The sequence below is a fragment of the Paralichthys olivaceus genome, chromosome 24 (assembly GCF_024713975.1).
Source record: "Paralichthys olivaceus isolate ysfri-2021 chromosome 24, ASM2471397v2, whole genome shotgun sequence".
Taxonomy (NCBI): domain Eukaryota; kingdom Metazoa; phylum Chordata; class Actinopteri; order Pleuronectiformes; family Paralichthyidae; genus Paralichthys; species Paralichthys olivaceus.
The window spans coordinates 6,407,157-6,430,242 of record NC_091116.1 but is presented as its reverse complement, the minus strand read 5'-3'; the positions used below and the strand labels follow the sequence as shown (position 1 = coordinate 6,430,242).

The 23,086-nt window shown below is 41.8% G+C and overlaps 2 protein-coding genes across 20 annotated transcripts; both read left to right on the top strand.

The window, feature by feature from the left end:
• Nucleotides 1-254: 254 nt before the first annotated feature.
• On the top strand, nucleotides 255-6,180 carry cyp20a1 (cytochrome P450, family 20, subfamily A, polypeptide 1). Its single transcript, XM_020104074.2, has 13 exons — nucleotides 255-468; nucleotides 1,049-1,098; nucleotides 1,436-1,602; nucleotides 1,696-1,841; nucleotides 1,924-2,091; nucleotides 2,427-2,505; nucleotides 3,041-3,153; nucleotides 3,268-3,322; nucleotides 4,083-4,203; nucleotides 4,381-4,492; nucleotides 4,801-4,865; nucleotides 4,985-5,074; nucleotides 5,554-6,180. Exons 1-13 carry the CDS (start codon nucleotides 397-399, stop codon nucleotides 5,702-5,704), a joined length of 1,389 nt encoding a protein of 462 aa, XP_019959633.1. The 5' UTR covers nucleotides 255-396; the 3' UTR covers nucleotides 5,705-6,180.
• An 858-nt stretch (nucleotides 6,181-7,038) lies between these two features.
• On the top strand, nucleotides 7,039-23,035 carry LOC109640196 (abl interactor 2-like). Of its 19 annotated transcripts, none has more exons than XM_069521174.1 (12): nucleotides 7,039-7,222; nucleotides 11,025-11,192; nucleotides 11,304-11,480; nucleotides 12,646-12,663; nucleotides 12,921-13,024; nucleotides 15,178-15,324; nucleotides 16,974-17,095; nucleotides 17,374-17,586; nucleotides 18,567-18,722; nucleotides 19,659-19,745; nucleotides 20,182-20,367; nucleotides 20,609-23,035. In XM_069521174.1, exons 1-12 carry the CDS (start codon nucleotides 7,106-7,108, stop codon nucleotides 20,782-20,784), a joined length of 1,671 nt encoding a protein of 556 aa, XP_069377275.1. In that variant the 5' UTR covers nucleotides 7,039-7,105; the 3' UTR covers nucleotides 20,785-23,035. The 19 variants fall into 19 exon arrangements, with proteins under 19 accessions (XP_069377275.1, XP_069377274.1, XP_069377277.1 ...); XM_069521173.1 differs by having other exon boundaries at nucleotides 7,040-7,222; nucleotides 16,971-17,095; XM_069521176.1 differs by lacking the exon at nucleotides 12,646-12,663 and having other exon boundaries at nucleotides 7,040-7,222.
• The last annotated feature ends 51 nt before the right edge of the window (nucleotides 23,036-23,086 follow it).

Genomic DNA, 23,086 nt, shown 5'->3' with positions numbered 1-23,086 from the left:
TAATAGTAATGATGATAATTATAATAAACTCTATTTGTGTGGCACAACTGCTCGGTTACAAAATGCTTCACAAGAGGATAAAACAACATTTGAATTCTAAAAAGAAATGAATTCAAGTTGAACGTTATTAGAAATGAATGAATGAATTCATAATAAAATAAATACATAGTAGATACAAATATTTAATAAAAAGCAATGAGTGTGAGTGTTGCTATAGTTTCAGTATCGATTTCACCCCTTTCGATTACTTCTGCCTGGCTGCGGTGCAGCCCGTGCAGTCGAGCCCAGACGCCTCCTCCTGTGTTGACGTGGTGTCGCTAACAGAGTTTAGGAGGAAAACATCCAGATGTTCGTGAATAAAAGTCCCTGAAACGGTTCTGTCAGAAGTGAGCAGTCATGCTGGACTTCGCCATCTTTGCCGTCACGTTTGTCATCGTGTTAGTCGGCGCTGTTCTCTACTTGTACCCGGTACGTCTCTGCAAGCTTCAAGTTAGCTTCTTAGGCTAGTCGTTATCTCCCCAGTTTCCGCCTTAAAATGGTGAATTTAACACTGCATATCTCCCTGGCGAGCGGGAGCATCCCTTTCAAGCCAGTTTAAGAACCACACACTGATATTGTGATCTGTTTATAAGTTCGGCTTTCGTGTAATACACCAAACAGAAAACTGCTTAGAGAAAATACAACTTTACTAAGTCAACGTGGGCGTCAGCGAGCGCTGATCTACTTGCCATAATGAGCTACAAAAGTAAAAATCTAGAAATCAAACTCTCTAAAGTACGCCACTTACATGCCGATTTTATCTTAAGGTTCAAACCAAAGTACCAAATGTGGTGTCTTAGCATGTGTGGAAGCAAAGACACCTTAAATCAGCATATTTTTCAATGGGATTCCATATAATTGAATGGATTTTAGCTGGATTTATTGGCGAATAAAATGTGTTTGGCCCCTGTGTAGAAAGTTCACTTATGTATATGTGTTAATTTAAATTGCATGAACAATTAATTACACATTTTATTGAAATTAAATCTGTTTGTGACTTTATTTGCAGTCATCCAGAAGAGCCTCTGGCATCCCAGGTCTTAACCCTACAGATGAAAAGTAAGTTTATATATTTATTTTTGTCTTTGCATCTTCTAGAAACTAGAAAAATCTAAACTTTTAAAGAAGTCCTGTTATTTGTACTTGGCTCCCCAACAGTCCAGTAAAAATGCCCAATAGTTTTATAAAACAATTTGCTTGGCCGCCCTCTTTTCACATAAAGAGTTGGTTTATTATCTTTATGGCACATTATCGATTTTAATTTTAACAATTTCCCAGATATTGCATTTGAAAGAAAGAAAATGTATGCCTGCTATCATCTCTCGTATTTATTTATAAAATGTGTATAACCGACTGTTAGCATCAAATTCACATCCATTGTTTTCTGCCTCGTCAGGGATGGCAACCTGCAGGACATCGTGAACAGAGGCAGTCTGCACGAGTTCCTCCTCAGTCTGCATCAGGAGTACGGGTCTGTGGCCTCGTTCTGGTTCGGTGGTCGGCCGGTGGTCAGTCTGGGCTCTGTGAACCAGCTGCAGCAGCACATCAACCCCAACCACACCAGTAGGTCCACCAGCAGGAGGGAAATAAAACCACAGTTGTTGCTTTGTAAACAAAAATACCTAAACCTAAACTTTTTCTTTTCGCTCCTCTCAGCTGACTCCTTTGAGACGATGCTGAAGTCGTTGCTAGGTTACCAGTCAGGGATGGGAAGTGGGGCCAGTGAGACCGTGATAAGGAAAAAGGTGTATGAGGGTGCCATCAACAACACACTGGAGAACAACTTTCCTCTCGTGCTACAGGTTTGTGCCGCTGATGAACACATGGTTTATAAGTATTGAGCCTTTTCAAACATCCCCTCTGTGATCGTCTTTTGTTTCCCAGCTGGTGGAGGAGCTGGTCGGAAAGTGGAAGTCGTTCCCGGAGGACCAGCACACCCCATTGTGCGCCCACCTGCTTGGGCTGGCCATGAAGACGGTCACTCAGCTGGCTCTGGGTGAGCGCTTCAAAGACGACGCAGAGGTCATCTCCTTCCGCAAGAACCATGATGCAGTGAGGCAGATTGTTTTAAACATCCTAAATCACCAAATATCATCTGTGCATGTGAAAATGTGCTCTTTTGCATTTTGAACAATCGATTTCTTGCATGTTTTTTAAAAAGTACTTACTCTTATAGAATTTACAACTGGAAAGTATGGGTTACCTCACCCATATATAGTTAAATAGTAAGATTAAGTTCATTGTATTTTAATATTTTCACATCCTTGACTTTTTCTGCAGGTTGTAATCTAGGAATTTGGGCTGTTAAATTTCTGATTAAATACTTAATTTAGATTAAAGTCTTAATTTTATTTTTCTCATCTTCTAACTCACTTCGATGCCACCAGATCTGGTCAGAAATCGGGAAAGGCTACTTGGACGGCTCCCTGGAGAAGAGCACCAGCAGAAAAGGACATTATGAGAAAGGTGAGTGAGGTGGACATCATTAGTTTTCTCTGCAGAATAAGATGACGTGAATTAATCTGAGTTGTTGAAGGATGTGTGGGAACACTAAACTGCTGTCTGTCTTGTTTTGTGAGTCTAGCAAGTCCATTTTATCCCCCCGCACCTGCTGTGTGTTGAAATGTGGGAGCAGCAGTGGGATTCTGCTCTTATTCTGGTTGCTTTAGAGAAACAAGGCTTTGCAGAGGCTCAGCTATGATCTGTGTGTAAAGCTGTGTTACAGACAGATAGAAATAGAGTGGGAGAACAGACATACCCAACCCGATCAGGTCTATCACTTTAATCAGTGAGCCGCCACTAATCTTGGGGACTTTTATTGATTTGCTGCCAAGGGCAGTTGTTTCAGGCACTAGGCACCTGGCTGGAGTTAATCTTGGATGCTGTCTGAAAGACTGGAAACAAAACCCCAAAGTTTTTAACCTTTAAACGGTGTCAGGCCTACAACATGAAAGTCTAATGACAAAGTTTTTTAAAAATAATTTCCTCCCTGTTTGTTCAGCTCTGTCAGAGATGGAGTCTGTGCTGCTGTCAGTGGCGAAGGAGAGAAAGGCCCAGAGGAAGCAGACAGCGTTTGTTGATGCTCTCCTTCAGGCCAGCCTCATAGAGCGACAGGTGAATACTGATGAAGTCTCCCACTCTGGTTTGAAACCTGAGCGATAATTGAAAAACCTTCACAGTTACTGCAAAGGTCTGAAAATATTCTGAAATACATTTTGTTTGTTTAAGATCATGGAGGACTGCATGGTTTTCACTTTGGCTGGATGCGTCATCACTGCCAACTGTAAGTGACAACTATGAAAACGACTGGAGATGATCTCACCATGTGCCAAACAATTCATAACTGAAATAAGGCTGTGATCAATTAATATATTGTACATTTTTTAATTAATTGTTATAAATCACACATTTCTAGAGCTATGTCGAGAATCTAAATAACAGTCAAAAAACACAACTATGTCTACAGTTGATGTATAAAACAGAGAGAGAGAAGCAAATCCTCAAAATGATGGAATAGGAAGTTATTGAAATAACTCATCAGCAATCAAAACAGATGCTCTAAAATTAATCACAGAACGGTTAAATTCTGATTATAGACATTGACTCCTCTAGTAAGAAATTATCAATCTGGGCTGATATCTGTTGTTTAAATTATACCAGCAAATTATCACTTAATTCTCAAACGGGAGGAAGGTTTTCAGAAGGATTTAACAATTTTATATCCTCAGATTTCTCAGGACTTTCCTGGCAAACTCTGACAAATTGTTAATCCATTGACATGAACATCAATTCCTTTATTATTCCTAGCACACCGGTTTATTACAAATATGTCATGTTATTTTGCTTCTGTATTTAATTGCCTGCTTCAACTATGTTAAACATCTTGCAGCATTATTCAGAAAAGTGTGGTACATATAAAGTTTATTATAATAATTATTATATAATCTAACCCTGAAAGCCCTGCATCAAAGTGTCCCCGACTGAAAACACTCATTTTCAGATGGATCTCCTAAGCATCGCTGTAAAATGTTGTGATTTTGCAGTGTGCATCTGGGCACTTCATTTCCTGTCCACCTCAGAGGAAGTCCAGGACAAGTTGTACCAGGAGCTGACTGAAGTTTTGGGTTCGGCTCCGGTTTCTCTGGACAAGATCCCTCAGCTTAAGTAAGATCTTTAAACCAGGCTTAAATCTGCAGCCTGACATTGGTCAAATTTTAGTGAAACGTGGAAGGAGCATACTCGCTGTCACCGTCATTTAAACTCTTTAAGCAGACAGATGTGAAGGCACATCCAGACATTTCTGCATTCAATAACTCTTATTCATTTTCTGTCCTTGACCAGATACTGCCAGCAGGTCCTCAACGAGACAGTGAGGACTGCCAAGCTGACCCCCGTCGCAGCTCGGCTTCAGCAAGTGGAGGGGAAGGTTGATCAACACGTCATCCCCAAAGAGGTATCTGGATTCCGTGTGCGTGGCTCTCTGTCCGTCGATTTCTTCTCAGCTGTTTGTCACAGTATTACAAACAATCAGTCAAGTTTTTAGTAAGTTTATTGTAGAGATGCTTTGAGAAAATGACTAATAATCAGACAAAGTATAAAAGAAATTGTAAAAAAAAGAGTTTTTGTGTATGTAAGATTTAAATTTAATGTTAATATGTGGGTGTCAAACTTTGAGGAGACAAGAAACACTAATATTATAGTGGAAAACATCATAGTAAATTAATTATTTCTAGAAGATCATGTATTGATTTTGTCTTTCAGACTTTGGTGATTTATGCTTTGGGAGTAGTCCTGCAAGATTCTGACACATGGAGCACCCCATACAGGTTTGCTTCATATGATGGAATATTGATGGTTAAAAGACTGTCACAGCATCACAGGCAGTTTTTTTTTCAGGTGCAAATATTAATATGTACAGTGTCTGATTTGGTGATGACTCTTTCAGGTTCGATCCTGACCGATTTGAGGAGGATTCAGTCAGGAAGAGCTTCTCTCTGCTTGGCTTCTCTGGGAGTCAAACGTGCCCAGAGCTCAGGTACAGAAACACATTAAAACTCAGGGGCCATGAGCTTTAACTTGCTGTTTTAAATAATAATAATCATAATAACCTTGTTTATATTGCACCTCTTCTAAAGCAGAGTTATTAAGTGTTTTACAATAAAACAGAATTTCAAGAAACAACATTTTTATTTTAACCTGAAAAGGAAGATATGGTCATTTAAAATTAAGGACAAAGACCAACAGTTGTAATAAAGCCATTCGATAACAGTGAGTGTTGCCTGCCTAAGCTCTCTAGGCAGGGAGCTTTGCCTGGATAACAAAGGCCCGGTCACCTGTAGTGTCCAGTTGAGATTTTGGAACTGTTTCTCCTACTGATACCAGAATAAAGTGCATTACATTAGTCAAGCCTGGAAGAAATACAATAAATGACTTTAAATGATCAGGACCAACTCTTTGGTTGGATACTTCAGGGGGACGCTTACCACAGTCTATTGTGTTTGGTCTCTCCGACAGGTTCGCCTACACTGTCGCCACCGTCCTGCTCAGCACGATGGCGCGGCAGCTGAAGCTCCACAAGTTGAAGGGGCAAGTCCTGGAGGTCAGATCTGAGCTGGTGTCCACACCTAAAGACGAGACCTGGGTCACGGTCAGCAGGAGAAGCTAGAACTCGTCATTAATCATCACCAGGGGGCAGAAGAGCTGTAGAGTCCAATTACCAGCAAAGTATTTGTTGAATGTCGAGGATCCAGTCTGTGTCTGACATGACAATAATTCATTCTGAAATTAGCATCAATGTTGAGGGACTTTTCTTAATTTGAGGGATTTTTTGCACCTAAGTTGCACCATAGCTGTTTTCCTGGTTGTCTTGCGGATTCTTTTTCAGCCGAAGCATGAAGCACATTATTCCCTTCTCTCCCCACAGATACACTTTGCACTTGTTGAAAGACTGTTAATAACATCGCTATTTTAATATTCTACAATAAACTTTATGCCGTCAGATGTTTTTTTTTATAACTCCAAGAACCACTGCTTTGTATATGAATTTCTAATGACATGGGCGTTTATGTCTGTTAAAATGTGCCACATTATGTTTAGACATTTGACTCATCTGAGAACAAAATATATAAATACATATGACGATTTTGTGTTTGTGTTATATTGCATATTGTTGCTTTCCTAAGTGTACCTTAAAGAAATCTGAATTTATTATGTCATATATATATTGATTTTATGACCCAAGAAAACATAGAATATAATGATACATTTGAAAAAAGCATGAAATCCTCAAATTTGAAAAAGCAGGAATTGCTTGAAAAGGGACTTAAACTGTAAATTGATTATTATTATTATTGATTTTATTTATCATTTGGTTAATCACTACAGCTACTATTTACCTCAACTGTTCATAAAAAGGGCTATTATTTATCATCCAGAATGTAATGTCATAGGCAGCGGTGACATCACACAATGACACCAGACAATACATGGATAGGACAATATCACATACAGTAGCGTGACAGTGCAAAGTGATTAAAATGCATGTCCATCATGGTTGTTGCAAAGAGTTCAGAGTCCTTATGGCCGTGGGGGGACAATTGTTGACAATTGCATGTTTCAAAACACAGAGAAGATGCAGGACGTATCGTGGCTCACACTCTACTTCAGCAGTGCAAATTTCTAACAAATTTGTGGTTAAGCACACTTTGCACATTCAAATGAAATAAAAGAAAATCTGGGACTTGGTCGGCCCCTGGGAGCTTGTCCTGCTGCTCTGCAATAGGATAAAAGGAATCCCTAAAAGGAGTCAAGTATATTCTTCATTAGAGTTGATAATCTTGAAAAGAACAACCCTAGAGCATATTGCAAACCACACAAATTCAGAAACATTGGTTTTAACCAATGGGGAGTTTTGCTTTCCTGCGTTTCTGTTCTAAACATGATCAGTTTTGGGAACCCCTGCTGGGGAGAGCCCCTGCAGTACCGCACACAGCCGCGGCGGCGCCAGAGAGAGCCCCTCCACCACCACCAGCACACATACACACACTGCTCCGCTAAAGATGTGAAAATGGCGGAGCTACAAATGCTACTGGAAGAGGAGATTCCAGCCGGACGAAGCGCGCTACTGGACAGTTTCACCAATTTGGAAAGAGTCGCGGAGTACTGCGAGAGCAACTATGTCCAGGTATGCTGTCACCTGCGTGGGAGGGGGGGTGGGGGTTGCTTCTTTTTTTTTTTCACGGTGGGGCGACAACTGATGCTCGGCTAGCTGTTGCTAACGCTGCCGACGTGGTTAGCTAGCTTCGGCTAACGCGAAACACAACCTGCCGTCGGGGCGTTTTCTCCCACAGACGATCACACTGTGTGTCCCCACGTTCACACCCAGGGGTGTCAGCTTTGCTTTGCAGGCGCACCCCCCCTCCCTCCATTTGTAATAACGCTGTGTGTGACTTGTACGTCCCACGGTGGGGCTAGCTCGTTAGCCTGCTAGCTCGGCATCAGCCACGGTTCAAATGACCAAACAGGCGCCGTGGAAAATCAATTTCTCCGCTTTCTGCGCGATCGGTCACCGCTGCTACAGCGGCCAGCTGATCGGGCACCGGCCGGAGATGTAGGAGCAGATATCAGGCCAGATTAATCTCCATTGAGCTCATGTTGACAGGAGATAAACCACTGATTTATGATGTTGGGACCTTTAATGCTGCAGTTGCATATACACTGAAATTAAGCATCTTAACGCTTCCAAACATCCAAGTGAACAGCTCATCATGTCTATTCATTGCTTGAGCTTTAAGGTTAAAGGGAAACCGGGTGTATTGCATGTATGTGTCGTGAAGTGATCATTCAGACCCTGTACTATTTGTGGCATGCTGCAGGTGGGCTCTCACTTTTCCAGCCATTCAGATCACCTGTGCTTTCTCTAGTCACAGCCCTGCTTTAAAGGATGGAAATGTGGCTCCACGGTGAGAGCAAGACGAGGTTTTGACAAAGATGCAATACTAGAATCTGACGTCCTTGATGAACAGGGCTGATCAGGTCTGACAGGTTCTCCTGGAGAGGAGCAGGAGGAGGCGGCGGCTCTTCGATGTTGGCAACTTGCTGTCTGGCAGGCTGCCCTGGATTCCTCTCCCTCTGCAAGGTTTACCCAGCTGCTCTCCAATGGGTATTACCACTAATAGAATAGACAGACAGTAGTATTCATCAGAGGGTTATTTAGCGGGATACTTGATCTCTCAATTCAAGCTGCAATTCACATCTTTGCCCTGCCCTGTCTGCCTCCAAGTCTTGTAACATTAGTCATGTTGGGATGGACACTTGTTGAACTTGTGCTTGAAGACTGTTTTGTCCTACTTATTGTTGTTCTTCCAGTTTGTCCACATGCTACACATGCATGTTTGAAAATTGCTGGCACATTATTCCAGGAAAGCCAGTTATGTCAAATTATTTGGATTGAAAAAATGGGTCTTACACTCAGCACAGTATATTCTATTCTTAAACTCTTGATTTGGATAAGTAGTCTTATAAGTATTATATATTTTCTTTTCTAAATAATAGTATATGTCCCATATTTTCCATCACATTTCCTTGAACCTTGTCTCATGTTTTCTTACAAAAGCAGACAGTCAGTATTTAGCTGGTAATTAGTAAAATATTTCCAAGAAAGGCATGGCTGTTTTTTTTATAAATTTTAAGTTGCTTGTTTGTTACCATCGCCAAGGAGGTTATGTTTTTATCTGTGCTTGTTTGTTATGCAAAAACTATTGGATGGATTACGATGGAAGGATGCAGCGTGGATCAGGGAAGAGCTCATTCAACTTTGGGCAGATCCAGGATTGTTTTACTTTCATATAATTGCAAGATACTGTGTCTTTAAACATTTTTATTGATTTCTCGAAGAATTATGTGGGAATCCTGCTGAAGAAATGAAGACATGTGTTTAGGCTTTCCGAGTGTGTGAATTTCCATGCATATCCAAATGGATCTAGTGGATTTAAATATGGTTTTACAGGGGTAGGTGTTTTTCAGCTGCTTTATGGTAACAAGCAGGACTAGAAACCTTTAACTGCTACCAATGAGTAGCTGAGAAAGAAAACATCTTCAAATGCAGACGTCTATATATCCATCATTGTTTTCTACAAAGACAACCAGCAATACACAGTTCAAAAATGTCTCCCTTCTGCTCTGCATGTAGCCAGTTTGTCCTGATACTTGGACAAAGCTGCACCCTCCACACTCCTGTGTTTGCAGACTGTCCGATGATGTGTATGATTGGATGCCACTTTGCGACTCCTTAGAAGTTTTTTCTTGCATCACATGTGCAGTTGGTTGGTTACCACTGAGGATGATGCTATTATGACTAGTGTGGACACCTCTGCTTGTTCGCTGTTTTGAGCTGGTTCTATTATTTATGAATCTGTTTCAATCTTTCTGGTAAAATCAGCATCGGACGTGCAACGAACCCTCACATTTGAGAAGATAAAATGTCAGACAACAGTGAAATATGTTTCCTAAAGTCTAAAGGGACCTCTTCATATTCAGATATTCAGATTATTATTATATTACACAAATAAAAGCCGCAAGTCCTCACATTCTAGAATCAAGAACAAAGAATTGAGTTACTTTTCTGCTTGAAAAAAGGTTTTGACAATAAAATAATGATCAAAATAGATGCTTTAACTCAAAAAAATTAAATATCATATTCTGTTACAACCCAGCCCTGCATGCAGTGTCAGCGAGGAGCAGTTTCCCAGCAGCAACATTAGCTGATCCATCTGCACTTTGATGTTCCAGTTGATGTGCCCACGCTGTGCCCACGGCCCGACCAGCTGCCTTACAAGACTCCTTTTACTCTGGCTGCAGCTGTATTACCTGCTTCTCCCTTCCTGGTCGTTAACTTTTGAAAAATATAGAATTTCACTAAAATGTAGGTTCTGGCATTGAAACATTAAAGCAGTAGTGTAGCTATGTTGCTGTCTAATATTGCTTCAGGAGCCCTCTTAGTGTTTCAAGTCTTTTTGGGTATATAACTGTGTTTACAATGGGATTGTTATCTACGCCAAGTAGATATTTGTGTTTGAGCTACAAGGATGATATTTAGTTATGGTTTTATATATCATTATGTATTGTTTATAATAATAAACTGAATATCTATGGATGAATATCTGATGGAAAGTTGAAAAATGAAAGTTAAAGACACCACTTTGTACGTAAATCAGCCTTTTTTAATATTTTCATGCCATTTCATAAACACAACAATGAATTTAAATTAAGCAATTATGAATACAACTTTAAGGGCTGGTACACATGCCCTTGAGATATGTGATTGCTTTTAATGATATGCAAATGCTTTACATACTTAGTTACAAAATAATTGGAAACAGTTGTATTATTCAGCTGAGTGTTGAAAACTAACTATTATCACTGTTGGCGTTGCTCTTTTAATTTGATTATTGCCCCTGATTTCACAATGTAAGAAAAACAGGAATGTTGGCAGTGTAGATGCAGGGATTTCATTTAACGACAATGTTAATGGGTAGCATGTGTTTTTAACAGGCAACCTCCACACAGTGAGGTAATCTGTCACAAGGAATGTTTAAACCCTTCATGAGGATCCAATGTGACATTTCTCATCTTTATTTCATTATGTAAAGTTGAGATTTTGCATATCAGAGCTACATTACATACTAATTAAAGATGCAATAAATAGCTGATTGACGAGACAAAATAACTGATAATAGTAACTGATTTACAGTCATTTGTCTATTGTGGGTCTGACAATAGATGTGATTGACTGTAAGTTGTATTTGATGACATCATCTAGGATAAAAGTTCATTTTAAAATTGGTTTGATGAGAAACTGCATTTTAATGAGAAATGCAAAATGTGCCAGTGTGGATTGCTCCTGACAAACCGCTTCATCTCCACGCAATCTAATCCAAATATATTCAAAAGTTCAAATGTCACTATTCTCTCTTCCTCTCGCTCAGTCTCCGGACAAACAGAGGGCGCTGGAAGAGACTAAGAACTACACCACCCAGTCTCTGGCCAGCGTAGCCTACCTGATCAACACGCTGGCCAACAATGTCCTGCAGATGCTGGACATCCAGGCCTCGCAGCTCCGCCGCATGGAGTCCTCCATCAACCACATCTCACAGGTCAAGAACTGACACACAGAAAATGAATGCAAAGACTACTGATGACTTCTGTCTGATATTCCTGCTGAATGTCAGTGTTCATTTTGCTATGTCTTTACTTCTGGTCCTCAGACGGTGGACATCCACAAAGAGAAAGTAGCACGGCGGGAGATTGGCATCCTCACCACCAACAAGAACACATCCCGCACACACAAAATCATCGCCCCAGCTAATCCTGAGAGGCCTGTGCGCTACATCCGCAAGCCCATCGACTACAGCCTGTTAGACGACATGGGTCATGGAGTCAAGGTGAGGAGTTTCAGCCTTTTTACCTTAGTTTCACTTGTTAGACTTTATTTATATGGAAGATTCGCCACTTCTGAAACAAATTTTTATACTAGAGTGGGTAGGAAAATTACAGGTTGGAAAAGTTGGCGTCAGGGAAAATGAAAAATGCAAAGACTAGACGTTAATTTAAAGTTTTTTAGTTTTCAAGATGATTTGAGGGATAGGAAATGCCGAAGAACAAAATGTTACTCCACAAAATTAAATTATTTTTCAACCTTTTTGAATCTTCTCTCTTTTCAAGTGAAATACGATGTAGTTTTACCCCCTCAAGCCTCTAGATGTATTTATTAATAATCTGAAAAGATAAATGTGGTGAGAAAACATAAAACTCTGAATTATGTTTATTTTCCACCATCCGTCTTTTTTCCATTTATTTTATGTGAGGCACTGTGCAGCTTTACATCTTCAGGTATTGAAAACTTATTCCAATGAATAATCCAAGAAGCAGAAATCAATCATACACCATGTGACAAGAACTTCATATTAAGGATTCACGTGCAGCAGAGGCTGGGAACCACTGCTGCAAGAGGACTAATGTGATTTTTACATTTTAATGAGACCTAAAAAACAGTCTGAAAGAATGTGTGGGATTCAGAAACTGGATTGTATTTGTGTTATGGGATTAACGTGAGCCGTTCACTGCAGAAAATATAAAGGAGAGGACTTTCAGAGGTCAAACAATCACGACCGGGTTTCAGTGACAAGTAATGTTAGAAGAAATCGATGACCCGGGTCTTTCAGTAGGATCGGAAATGGCACCCAAGACATTCAGCTAAATAAAGCTTCTGTTTTTGTTAGTCTGTCACCTGCTGCTGCTGTACAGTCATGATTTTATCTAATAAAAAAGGTAAACGTGGCTGCTTTTTGGAAATCTTGTTTCTCACTGACTTTGCAAACAAAGACGAGCTTGTTTCACCAAAGGTCTCAAAGAACAAATTCCTCCAATATTATCACTGATCCATTGTTGCTTGAATCTTACCAGCTTGGCTCTTTGTACCACATGCATGAATAATTGTTGTTTTTCTCTCCCCCTTTTTTACCTCTCCTCCTTCACACACTAATCCTCTGCTTTCTTCTCTTCCCCCTCTTTCTGCTTGCCTAATTTTATCTTTATAATCAACCCTAGTGGTTGCAAAGGTTTAAGGTAAGACTATCAAAGTAAGCGCCTCAAACGAGGGAGGTGATATGTGTTTTCTGAATGAGTTGAATACATTTTTTTTGGTTTGGTTTGCTGTGGGATTATTCTTTTTCTTTTCTTTTTTCTGTGTTTGTTCACTATTTAAAGAAATAGTTTGACAAGACAGATAACTGTTGTACCAGTTTTTTTTACTTGTTTCTTAATTCTCTAATTCATTCATTCGTCAACCAACAAATAACCTGACACATGTCCTCCTGCCATAGGCCAGCGCTCAGAACATGAAGGCCGGAGGAGGCGCACTCCCTCGCACCAACCCCCCCACACAGAAGCCCCCCAGCCCGCCTATGACAGGCAAAGGGACCCTTGGGTATGTAAACTGTGCCAGCGCCTCGATGCAGGTTCAGACGGACATAAGGAGGCAGACCTGTGTCTGTCAGAGACTGAATGTGTGTTTTGTGGCTTTGGTAAAGAAACCACGAGTCCTTCAGATGGGCCTGGTTGCTCCCAGTTTCATCATCTCCCCTTTACCTCTGTTTAATTAGTGTCCTCTGGGTGATTTAGAATGGACGTCAGTGGTAGTTCTCATCACAGCCGTAATCTTGTGGTTTTTCATCTGCACAGGGGAGACTGGGTTTAGAGTCTCTTTCTTGTGGAAATGCCATCAACCAAATTTGTTCCATTGTCCCTTTATGCAGGAGAGATTTTTACGTCAAACTTTCAAACGCCAAAATATCGCACACACCTCGTGAAGCATAATAAAGGACTTATTCTGACTGATAACTTGGTGCCATTGTGTATCATGCACTTTTTATGCATATGGCCATCACTTCTTGAATTATGAAGAAACCAATTTTAGAGAAGCTACTTTTAAGTCTCCAGTCCACCAGAGGAAATTCTAATATACTAACAACAAGCAAAGTCCTTCTTGTGAGTATGCCAACCATTTAGACACCATTCTGCCCGGGGCTGTTGTTGAAAAAGTAAAGTTTGCAGTGTCGAATATAAAAAATCATGTAATTGGGCCTGTAAAGTCCTTTCGGTTGTGACAGAGCCTGAGCTCAGCAGAATGTTGTGCACGTGGTGAGCACTTGGTCTTCCAGTCTTCAAGCTTTTCACTGGGATTTTTCTAATACCAGGGGCACAGGAGCAACACGATTATAAAGGTCACTGTAAATGTTCTAATGGTCTTAAAGCTGAAGATGAAGTTTTTTCTGTTCTGTGTCTTGACTGTTGGAGGTTTCTCTTATCCCACAGGGACACTGCTAGTGCAGCACATTCATGTTGTGTTGTTGTCAAATGCAGTTTGTGTTTCTCTGTGTATGTGGGAAATGTATGTGTGTGTCCGTCCACCCCTTCATATTGACCCTCCCAGGTGTGTGTGTGTGTTTGTGTCTGTCCCTTCGAGACGCATGCGGATCAACCACAGCTCCAGCTCTCCATGACGCACCTTCCGCCGCAGCCTGTGGCTACGGGCGGACATCTTATTTGTGATTTTAATTTATCGTTTCTTTTGTGTTATTCAACTTCCTCTTCGTTTCTTTTTCCAAATTTACTTTCAGTTTTGTGTCTTTTGACCCAGCCCGCCCACTCCTGGCTGCCCCATATTCCTCATAGCAACGTTTTGCCATAGCAACAGTGCTCAGAGATGGGTCACCCCACTGTGTCAGCTGGGAAATTTACATGCCAATGCATCCTCTCAGGCCCAGATCAATAAATGTCAGGGTTATGTTTTTCTTTTCCTCATTTTAAAAACCGAAGACGCCACCAACATAGCGCTGCTGTCGGATTAAAAATCACTTTCCATGTTTTTATTAAATTAATGTGCAAGTTTCTAGTTCAGAATATGTAGGCGGGGATTCACAGTCATGCTCAGGGACACATTGGCAGAACTGATGGGATATATTTGAATCAATCTGATGCCACTTTTGGAACATTTCAGGATCACTTGAGCCCAATTTTCATTGTCTTGTTGCTGTCAGTGCAAAACACACACATTTGCCTTATCCAGAAAACTGTCTTTCCTATTTCTATTCAACAAATTGCTCACTGTAATCTAGATTTGGTGGGTAATCTGCAAGCAGGGAGTTCACTGTCATCAAAATAGCTCATTCCTCCGCAAATGAAACACCATCAAAATCCGTAAAAGTGAGTGTGTGATGCACGATCCAAACTTTTCGTAAAGACTTTCATTGTGTAGGTTACTAGCTCTGAGGTTGTGTATCCCATAACGAAGGGGAATTGGAAAACTCAGGAAGTGGAAGGGGAGAAGATTACTACATTCTTTTATTATTCTCGATCATGTAAACAGTGCACATTTTATGGAAGTGTGGTTTTTAGGCGATAGCAGTGTTACTGTTCCTGCTGTTTGCCCCTCAACACGTGGACCCAAGCCAACCCCCGATGTTCACCACCTGACATACCCCTTTTTTAAGTTTGCACTTGTTTGTTTCTTGCTCTCCTCCTCCCCCTCCCCTACACTTCTCTGTGGATGCCCTCTCCTCCCTCCTGACCCTCTCGCAGGCGCCACTCCCCCTATAGGACACTCGAGCCGGTGCGTCCACCCGTTGTCCCTAACGACTACGTCTCAAGCCCGACGCGCAACATGGCGCCCCCCCAGCAGAGCCCTGCACGCACTGCATCTGTTAATCAGAGGAACCGCACGTACAGGTACCCCCCTCCCCTGTTCCCAGCATGCCTCTCAACACTTCTTAAATAAGCCCCTTTTTTCCTCCACCGTCCACCCCTTTCTTCTTCTCCTCTCCCACACTTTAAAGGTGTGAGCCAGCATCTGATCTTTTCCCCTCTTCCTCCTCTATTATGGAAAGTGTAATCTCTTTTACTCCCATCTCTTTTTTCCCACTTAAACTCAAAAGTATGACCTCACAACAGTTTCAACTTGCAAGGAAAGCCCAGATTAACACTTGATTGCCCAATCTGTTGCCCCAAATCTTCAACATTCCTGGTCAGGAGCTAAACAAGAGAACATTCCCTGACTCTCCTCTCAGCACGAATCTTTATCTGCATCACTCCATCCATAGCTCATTCTCTTCATCTCCCAGCCATGCGCTCTCCTCTGTCCAAAAAAAAGTCTGCCCCATGTGTCTTGATGCTTCCTGCTTTTTATATCTTTGTCTTTGTCACTACTACGTCACCTTTGTCATTTGTCAATGGTGAAGCTTCTCGCTGCTTTTTTGTTTTGTTTTCAATCACTGTGACACATAGTCATTTCTAAAGCATAACCACTCATGCTAACACATTAATTCTCCTGAGGGTGCCACATTATTAACTTGAGTTATTGAAGCCAGGATGCGACACACACCTTATGTGAACACCCTTTCTCGGCTGGTAGCAACTGGAATATAAAGATGAACGACACTCATATTGTGTCGTATAAAATTAAGATGCATCAATCTCACTTGTGTAAATGATGTTTCCCTGCCCCCCCCAAAAAGTTTTTGTTCTTTGTGATGGCCCTGGAGCTATCAGGGCGAGTTTGCAACCATTGACGTCACTGATTATCAAACACAAACTTTTGTGTACAGCTTTATTAGCACAGTAAAGACGCAGTGGCTGCCACAAATATCAGTGTTAGGATTAAGTATTTTTTTCCGCTTGTTCAAATGAGCTGAAAGCACCAGCAAATAAGGGGATGACAGAGCATTGTTGGAGAAAACAAAGCGATTGCATCAAAATGAATTCAAAAGCAGTTTTAAGTGTTTTTCGCACCATTCAAATGTCAGAGTTGGACCTGAGAAGGAACAAGGTTGTGACTACTTTCTTATTTTATTTAATCAGTTATCTAATAAGGTACCCTAGTATTCATGGAAAGGAAATTGGTGGTGGTCAAACTGCATCCAGAGCCTCCAAAACCATCAGTTTGATACTTGAGCCGACTTCTCTTTCAGTCTGTTTTTCATTCCTCACGCAACTATTGTGTGAGTGCAACACTATTTATTTGCACAATTATGTTGTTTACTAAGACTGTAAGTCAAGTTTCTTGTCCCTTCTATTATGGCTGACTTTTACCTGCAATTTAAAACAGCTGTAAAGACACTTGCTTGGTTGCTTTCAACAATTTTTTCCGACTATACCCAGCCTAAAAGTTCCTGAGTGAGGTACCCTGGGGTTACCTTTTATTTCATTTATACTGACAATTTGCAAAAAGATTTACCTGATGAGTATTTTCAAATGTAGGCCTCAATATTTATACGTTAAGACAAGTCACGCAACCGAGGCATCTTCTCCCAGAGGTCTGAATGTGTGAGTGTGTCTGAGTGTAAGTGGCCTGATTTCTTTTGCCACCCTACCACCAGCAGTGGGAGCAGCGGAGGCAGCCACCCCAGCAGCAGTCGCAGCAGCAGCCGGGAGAACAGCGGCAGTGGCAGCGTGGGCATACCCATCGCTGTGCCGACCCCAGCCCCACCCAACGCCTTCCCAGGTAATGCCTGCTTCCACTTTCCTCTCCAAGTAGGTGACTGCATGGTGATTTAGTGCTTGAAACAACTAACTTGACTAATCTTTTTTCAATATTTAAGAGTCTATACTCCGGGTTTTAAATTGTTTTTAAATTCAAATTAGAATGTGTGACACCCTGGATCTTCTGCAATCCTGTCGTCCCGTCTCACTCTTATCTTAACCTCCTTCACCTACCTTTTCTCTCCTTCTGGATTTTTTTATACCTCTTCAACTCCCTGACCTTCGACCCCTCGGGTTCAGTCCCTGTCCCATCCAACCCCACCAAACCTCCCTCCAACACCCCCACCTCTGCCACAACCCCTGGTCCCCCAGGGCCTTCTGCCCTAGACAGCCCCCCGCAGGCCCCCAACCCACCTGTAGAGATCCCGCCTGTACCACCACCCCCTCCCCAGCTCCCTACCTCTGCGGCTCCCACTGGCACAGGCCCCACCACTTTCGGCAACCCTGCACAAGGTGAGTGTGAGAAACGGTGGGAGAAGCTCACCCACTCCCTCTGCACATCCTCCATCCTTCCTCCCCCTGACATGCATCATCCCGCCTTGAGACACAGATGTCTTCATCCACTGATCAACCAGGATATTCAATGGTATTGTCTGACAGCTTGTTACCATTGATCATCTATTGATCAATTGAGCTTTCAGACACAAACCATAGTGTTCCGTGCTTCACATGAAGACAACTGCCTCCTTTTAGAAATACAACATTGGCTGCCAGTAATTGAGGTTTAGTGTTGCAGTCTTGGAAAATCCTCAGCAGCAAGTCTCATTTTGACACCTGGTCTACCTTTTTAAACAAACAGCTGAGTGCTGAGAAAATAAATCCCACTTTTAAAGGTCACTCACTGTAGAGCACAATATTGATCAAAACTGTCCTGAAAATCCAAAGTCTGGATCACACAGTCTGGTTTCATGTGCTGCTGCTGCTGGATTCCCCGCTCTTCATTCTTCACAGCATCTCATCAGCTGCCTGCGTCTGTGTTGATGACCATGTTCTGATCTATAATGCATGAGCTGTGTGGTGAGAAGCTTTCGCACTGAAATCTTCATTTCGTTTGTATTTATTTGGTCTTTTCTTTGTAAGTAGTGTGGCTGCTGGATATTGTCAATGTGCTGTGCTACTCTTCATGGTGTAACATTGATTCTGTGTGAAATGTCAAAAGACTAAACAAATGCAATGATTTGCTTATCAAATTCTAATCAAATTGTTCAAGTAGCTTCTGTATAAATTTGTCCTGGAACTCATGTTCAGGTTTTCTGACTGTCATTAACTAATATCCCTTTATAAGACAAGCTGAAGGATTATTTGTGTTTGAGAACAATAAAAGGAGCCATTAAAATGTAAACAATGCAAATTCAGTTCAGAAATCCCAGCCCTCCTGCTCCTCACCCTTACTGAATGACTCTCTGCTCCCCCCTGGTGTCGTCTCCCCTCAGGTGCGCCTCAGTTCTACAGCATGAACCGCCCAGCGCAGCAGCAGAACCCGCAGGTGGGAGGTTCCCTTCCATACCGCCGACCTTCGTCTGTCACCGGTCAGCCCAACATGGCCCAGAGCCAGCTCAACGGTGGACCACACTTCGCCCAGAACCAAGGTTTGTTTATCCCAAGTGCAGCGGCTTTAGTCATTTACAATCCATGAGTTTAAGGGGTTCTATTAAACAATTTCCCCAAATTATTCCAAATTCATCCGCAAAACTAGATGTTCAATGAAAGTACTTGTCACTGATGGATTCTAATTTACTTTAAACTTTTAGATTTCAGAGGGAGCAGATCACTAAAGTCTAACTCTGCCGTTTTGTATCTCTTCAGAAAAGATCCGTCTGTTTTTGTGGTCTGTCATTTCCCATCAGATTAACTGCCTCCACTCAACTTCTGCTTTGTACCAGCTCCTTCTCTTTACAGCTCTTTGCAATGTTTAACCTCCATTTGTCTCTAGCGCTGTGTGATCGAGTGCTACTCTTTTATTTGTGCAGTGTGTTTTTTAAGAGTAATTTAAGGCTTCGACTCAAGCATTTCTTTTAAACTTGGTCTATAAAATGTCAAAATACAGTGAAACAGAATTTTCTCATATCCAAAGCTGACACAGGTGTCCTGTTTTGTTCAACATTCAGTTTGCCGTCTGGAAGAATAGAAGAAAGCCAGCAAATATTTACTGTATTAATAAAATATACTAAGCATTATATGAATGATGTGATATATAAACATTTGTGGAGCTTTTCCTGCATCATTATTATAGATTTTAAAAGAAGTAGTTGAATTAATAAATTCTTGTTTTTACAAATATCTCTGCTGCTAAAATCAGCATAGCCACAAATGGAAAGAATCATTACTAACTATGGACGTCCCTGTATGTGCTTTGCTAAAAATCATTGTTTGCATGTTGTCTGTGCTTTACATGTTTATTCTAATCTCATTTTCTTGTGTCTTTGCTGTTCTCATGTCTGTCCCTCTGTGACACACCCTCTCTGGCCCTGTCCTCCTCCATCTCTCTGTGTTGATTTTATTCTATTCACTTTTTCCGGTGATAGCCGGCCCGCTCGCGCCCCCTCCCCCCTCCATGCAGATCACCCCGCAACTGCCTCTGATGGGCTTTGTGGCCCGAGTTCAGGAGACTAGTAAGTGGCTTTTTAGCTCCTCGCTCCATCTGCATGTCCTCCGTTTGTTTGGAACCCTCTCCCCAGCAGTTAGTGAACATCAGTGATCCGTCCCCTCTAGGTGACCAAACCACCTAAAGCATGAATAATGAGGCCTGTTGGTGTTTGATCATGAGCATGATGATGTTTCTATAAATCTTTGATTTCTCTCAGCAATCCCAACCATCCAGTTGTTTCTTAAATTTCTCTGAATGCAAGTTGAATCAGTATTTGAACCCTTTGTACCCGTCGTATCAAACCCTTTTGACGTATGAAGTTTGTTTTCATCCAGCATGGTCTGTTTCTGTTCCTTCCTTTAATGCATGTGAATTTCAATCCATCGTCTGACTGATGCAGTCATCTTTGTACTTCTTTCCTCCCCTCTAACTACCGCTTCTTCTTGCTTCCTGAAAACTAGTCTCAGACGCACCGCCCCCACCTCCGCCTTCCGAAGAGCCGGTGTTTGAGGAGCCTACGCCTCCGCCACCGCCGCCAGAGGACTACGAGGATGAGGAGGACGAAGAGGAGTCGGCGGTGGTGGAGTACAGCGACCCGTACGCCGAGGAGGACCCGCCCTGGGCCCCACGCAGCTACCTGGAGAAAGGTGTGACATCATCGCTCAATCATGAGGCAGTTTTATGAAGTACTAGACCAGACACCAGCGAAGTCTGAGTGACTCCCTCCCACCTTTTCTCAGGACACATTTTTTGTGTGCAAAACATGAAATTACAAAAGAATTCTTTGTCCTTCAACTTTAACATGTAGAAAAACACCTGCATCTTTCTTCTGTTTCGATGTCGATGTGATTATTGTTTCGTTGACTGTAAACTTCTGTTTTTCCTCAGTGGTGGCCATCTACGACTACAGCCGCGACAAAGAGGACGAGCTTTCGTTCCAGGAGGGCGCCATCATCTACGTGATCAAGAAGAACGACGACGGCTGGTACGAGGGCGTGATGAACAGCACCACGGGTCTCTTCCCCGGCAACTACGTCGAGTCCATCATGCACTACGCCGACTGAACTATCCCCCCCCCGTCTGAGAGGAAGAGGAGCAGGAGGAGCTTTTGAAGAGGAAGGGAAGGGGTTTAAGGTCAAAGACTGTGATCAGGTAGAGTATGATCACCTCCGTGAAAGGAGAGAAGAGAGAAGCAGGTGGGAAGACAAAGCAGTTTTTAAAGAAGTTGCAACATGACAAACTGAACCCCTGTCATTCTCTCGACATAGTCGCCATTGTAAAACAACCACTACTCTAGATATATCCTTCCCTGACATATTTCTTTTTTTGTTCCTTTATTTGACTGAGGACTGGAACGGTGATAGATTTATTGTATTGTGAGAGTTTTGTGTTACATTGTGAGGCCACTACATTGATTTTTGCTTCATTGTTTTCTTTTTGTTTAACCAAATTGCCCTTATTTTTAAGAATATTTATTGGATTTTGTAGTGGGATAAATGGTAAGCAGGCAGATGGGGCTGCTGAGAGGGATTCATTTTGGGGGTTTCTACGTTGCGGCCTCAGAGAAAGGGCTGGAGAAGAATGTCTGCACTTGTAGATTTTCTCCTTAACACTCCAGAGACATTTAAGAGAAAAACACACCTCTATACATATATATATATATATAAAGTATGATGCAACAACAATATCCTCGAAGGGGGAAAATGGTAGTAGTTTCTGTACTTGACAAGAGTTTTAGTTTGGTACCTCAGCAAGGAGTGTGCCAAAGCTGACATTTACTAAGATAAGCACATCAAATGTCTTAAGGTGACACACTAAGCAAGATGAAAGTGGGTCAGTGAAACGTCTGAAGGCAAACGGAAAACCCCGAAAGTGCTTTGAATCCCCATTCTCCTTTTTTTCAAAGTTTATTTAATTACCTGAAATGTTTTGCACCATGCAAGTCCGAGGTTTAACTCAAGGGGGCGAGTTTAGTCACTACATTCTTCACTTTTCTGGCCAGTCTTCGGGTCCACCCCACAAAGAAAGAGGAGAGCAAGAGCTTGTCAGCTGCACAATGACCTGGATTATGAAGTCTTGCTCTGCAGCTCCTGTCATGAACACTAGAAATATTTTAGCTCAGCCGGCGCACTAATCGTTTGCAGTGATCATATGCACTCCACACGAAGGGGTCCAGAATCAAGTTTTGCTTGCAGAGCGGCAGACTGCATGTTTCAACAAGGGGAAAAAAAACTTTTCTCTTCTGCTCTTCTGAAGATTAATGTCTTAATACTTTTAGATATGGTGTGGTTTGGTTTTTGATATTCACCTACAACGACGACGCATTTATCTAAGATGCTTGTGCCATATTGAAGTGTGTGTTGCTGTTCAGAGGTTATCACTTCATTTGCAATAAATTGGCCGGAGTGGGGTTGGATTGTCGTTGAAATACAAAACTTTATTCTCTCATATTTTTTTTTTCTCCATCCGTTTTCCCAAGTTATTTTAAATCAAAAGCACATACATTTGTAGTAAAAAGGTGTAGAAGAAGAAATAATATAAATGTGAGATGTATTATGTCCTCAAAAACAGGACTTATTGAATATGAAAAGAAGCCAGCTGTTGTGTTGAAATGGTTATAACCGTCGCAAGCCCCCGATAATTCTTAACGGCGTCAGTTTAGGCATCGTCGGTCCTCCGTACTGTTTCCAATACGCTTGGATGTTGGGTGTTTGCGAGGGCTCAGTGCTTGTACTTATGTCAGAATCTTTATTTTCTATTAAAAAAAAAAAGAAATAATAACAAGTGGGTCTGTATGTGAGTCTTGCATGCCATTGTTCTTATCTGTACTGGTGTCCCAAAAACCTGTGTGGCAAGATCACCCATTCTCAAAAAGACAAGCAGCCCTGCAGCTCTGACCCGGTACCGCCAGCCTCATCCAAAGAGACTGTACAACCTTACTTCAAGCCCGCCTCCGAGGAGTCATCTCTGACCCGTGGGGGAGGACGGAGGGAAGGGCCTCGTGAATCCTGCGGACAATGAACCCCAACAGGCGGGAGGGAGTGAGGGAGGGAGATGAATGAATGAATGATGATATATGCTAATGCTCAAGATCAACTGCAAAAGCTTGACTCTTGTTTTTATTTTTATTTTCTAACGCTCCAAATGAAAATCCCTGGGTCTGCAGGATTCACAGCCCCTGGAGTCACAGGCGTCCCTCGGGATGTCGAGTTCAACAGTCCATAATGCCATTGTGTTGCACAGTTAAAGTTGAATTGCAGAAGTATCATATTTGTAAAATCATGAGAACAAAGACAATAAAATTATTAAGATTTATGGTGTAGTTATGTCTTGGTGCTTGTTTTTATGTATTTATGCATAATTATT

Excerpts from the sequence above, each read along its gene's own strand:
- cyp20a1 (XM_020104074.2), top strand. The coding sequence starts at position 397 with ATGCTGGACTTCGCCATCTTTGCCGTCACGTTTGTCATCGTGTTAGTC. Across the intron at positions 3,323-4,082 it reads ATGCGTCATCACTGCCAACT|TGTGCATCTGGGCACTTCAT; the intron begins GTAAGTGACAAC and ends GTGATTTTGCAG. Across the intron at positions 4,493-4,800 it reads AACACGTCATCCCCAAAGAG|ACTTTGGTGATTTATGCTTT; the intron begins GTATCTGGATTC and ends TTTGTCTTTCAG.
- LOC109640196 (XM_069521173.1), top strand. The coding sequence starts at position 7,106 with ATGGCGGAGCTACAAATGCTACTGGAAGAGGAGATTCCAGCCGGACGA. Across the intron at positions 13,025-15,177 it reads ACAGGCAAAGGGACCCTTGG|GCGCCACTCCCCCTATAGGA; the intron begins GTATGTAAACTG and ends ACCCTCTCGCAG. Across the intron at positions 17,096-17,373 it reads CCCACCCAACGCCTTCCCAG|TCCCTGTCCCATCCAACCCC; the intron begins GTAATGCCTGCT and ends CCTCGGGTTCAG.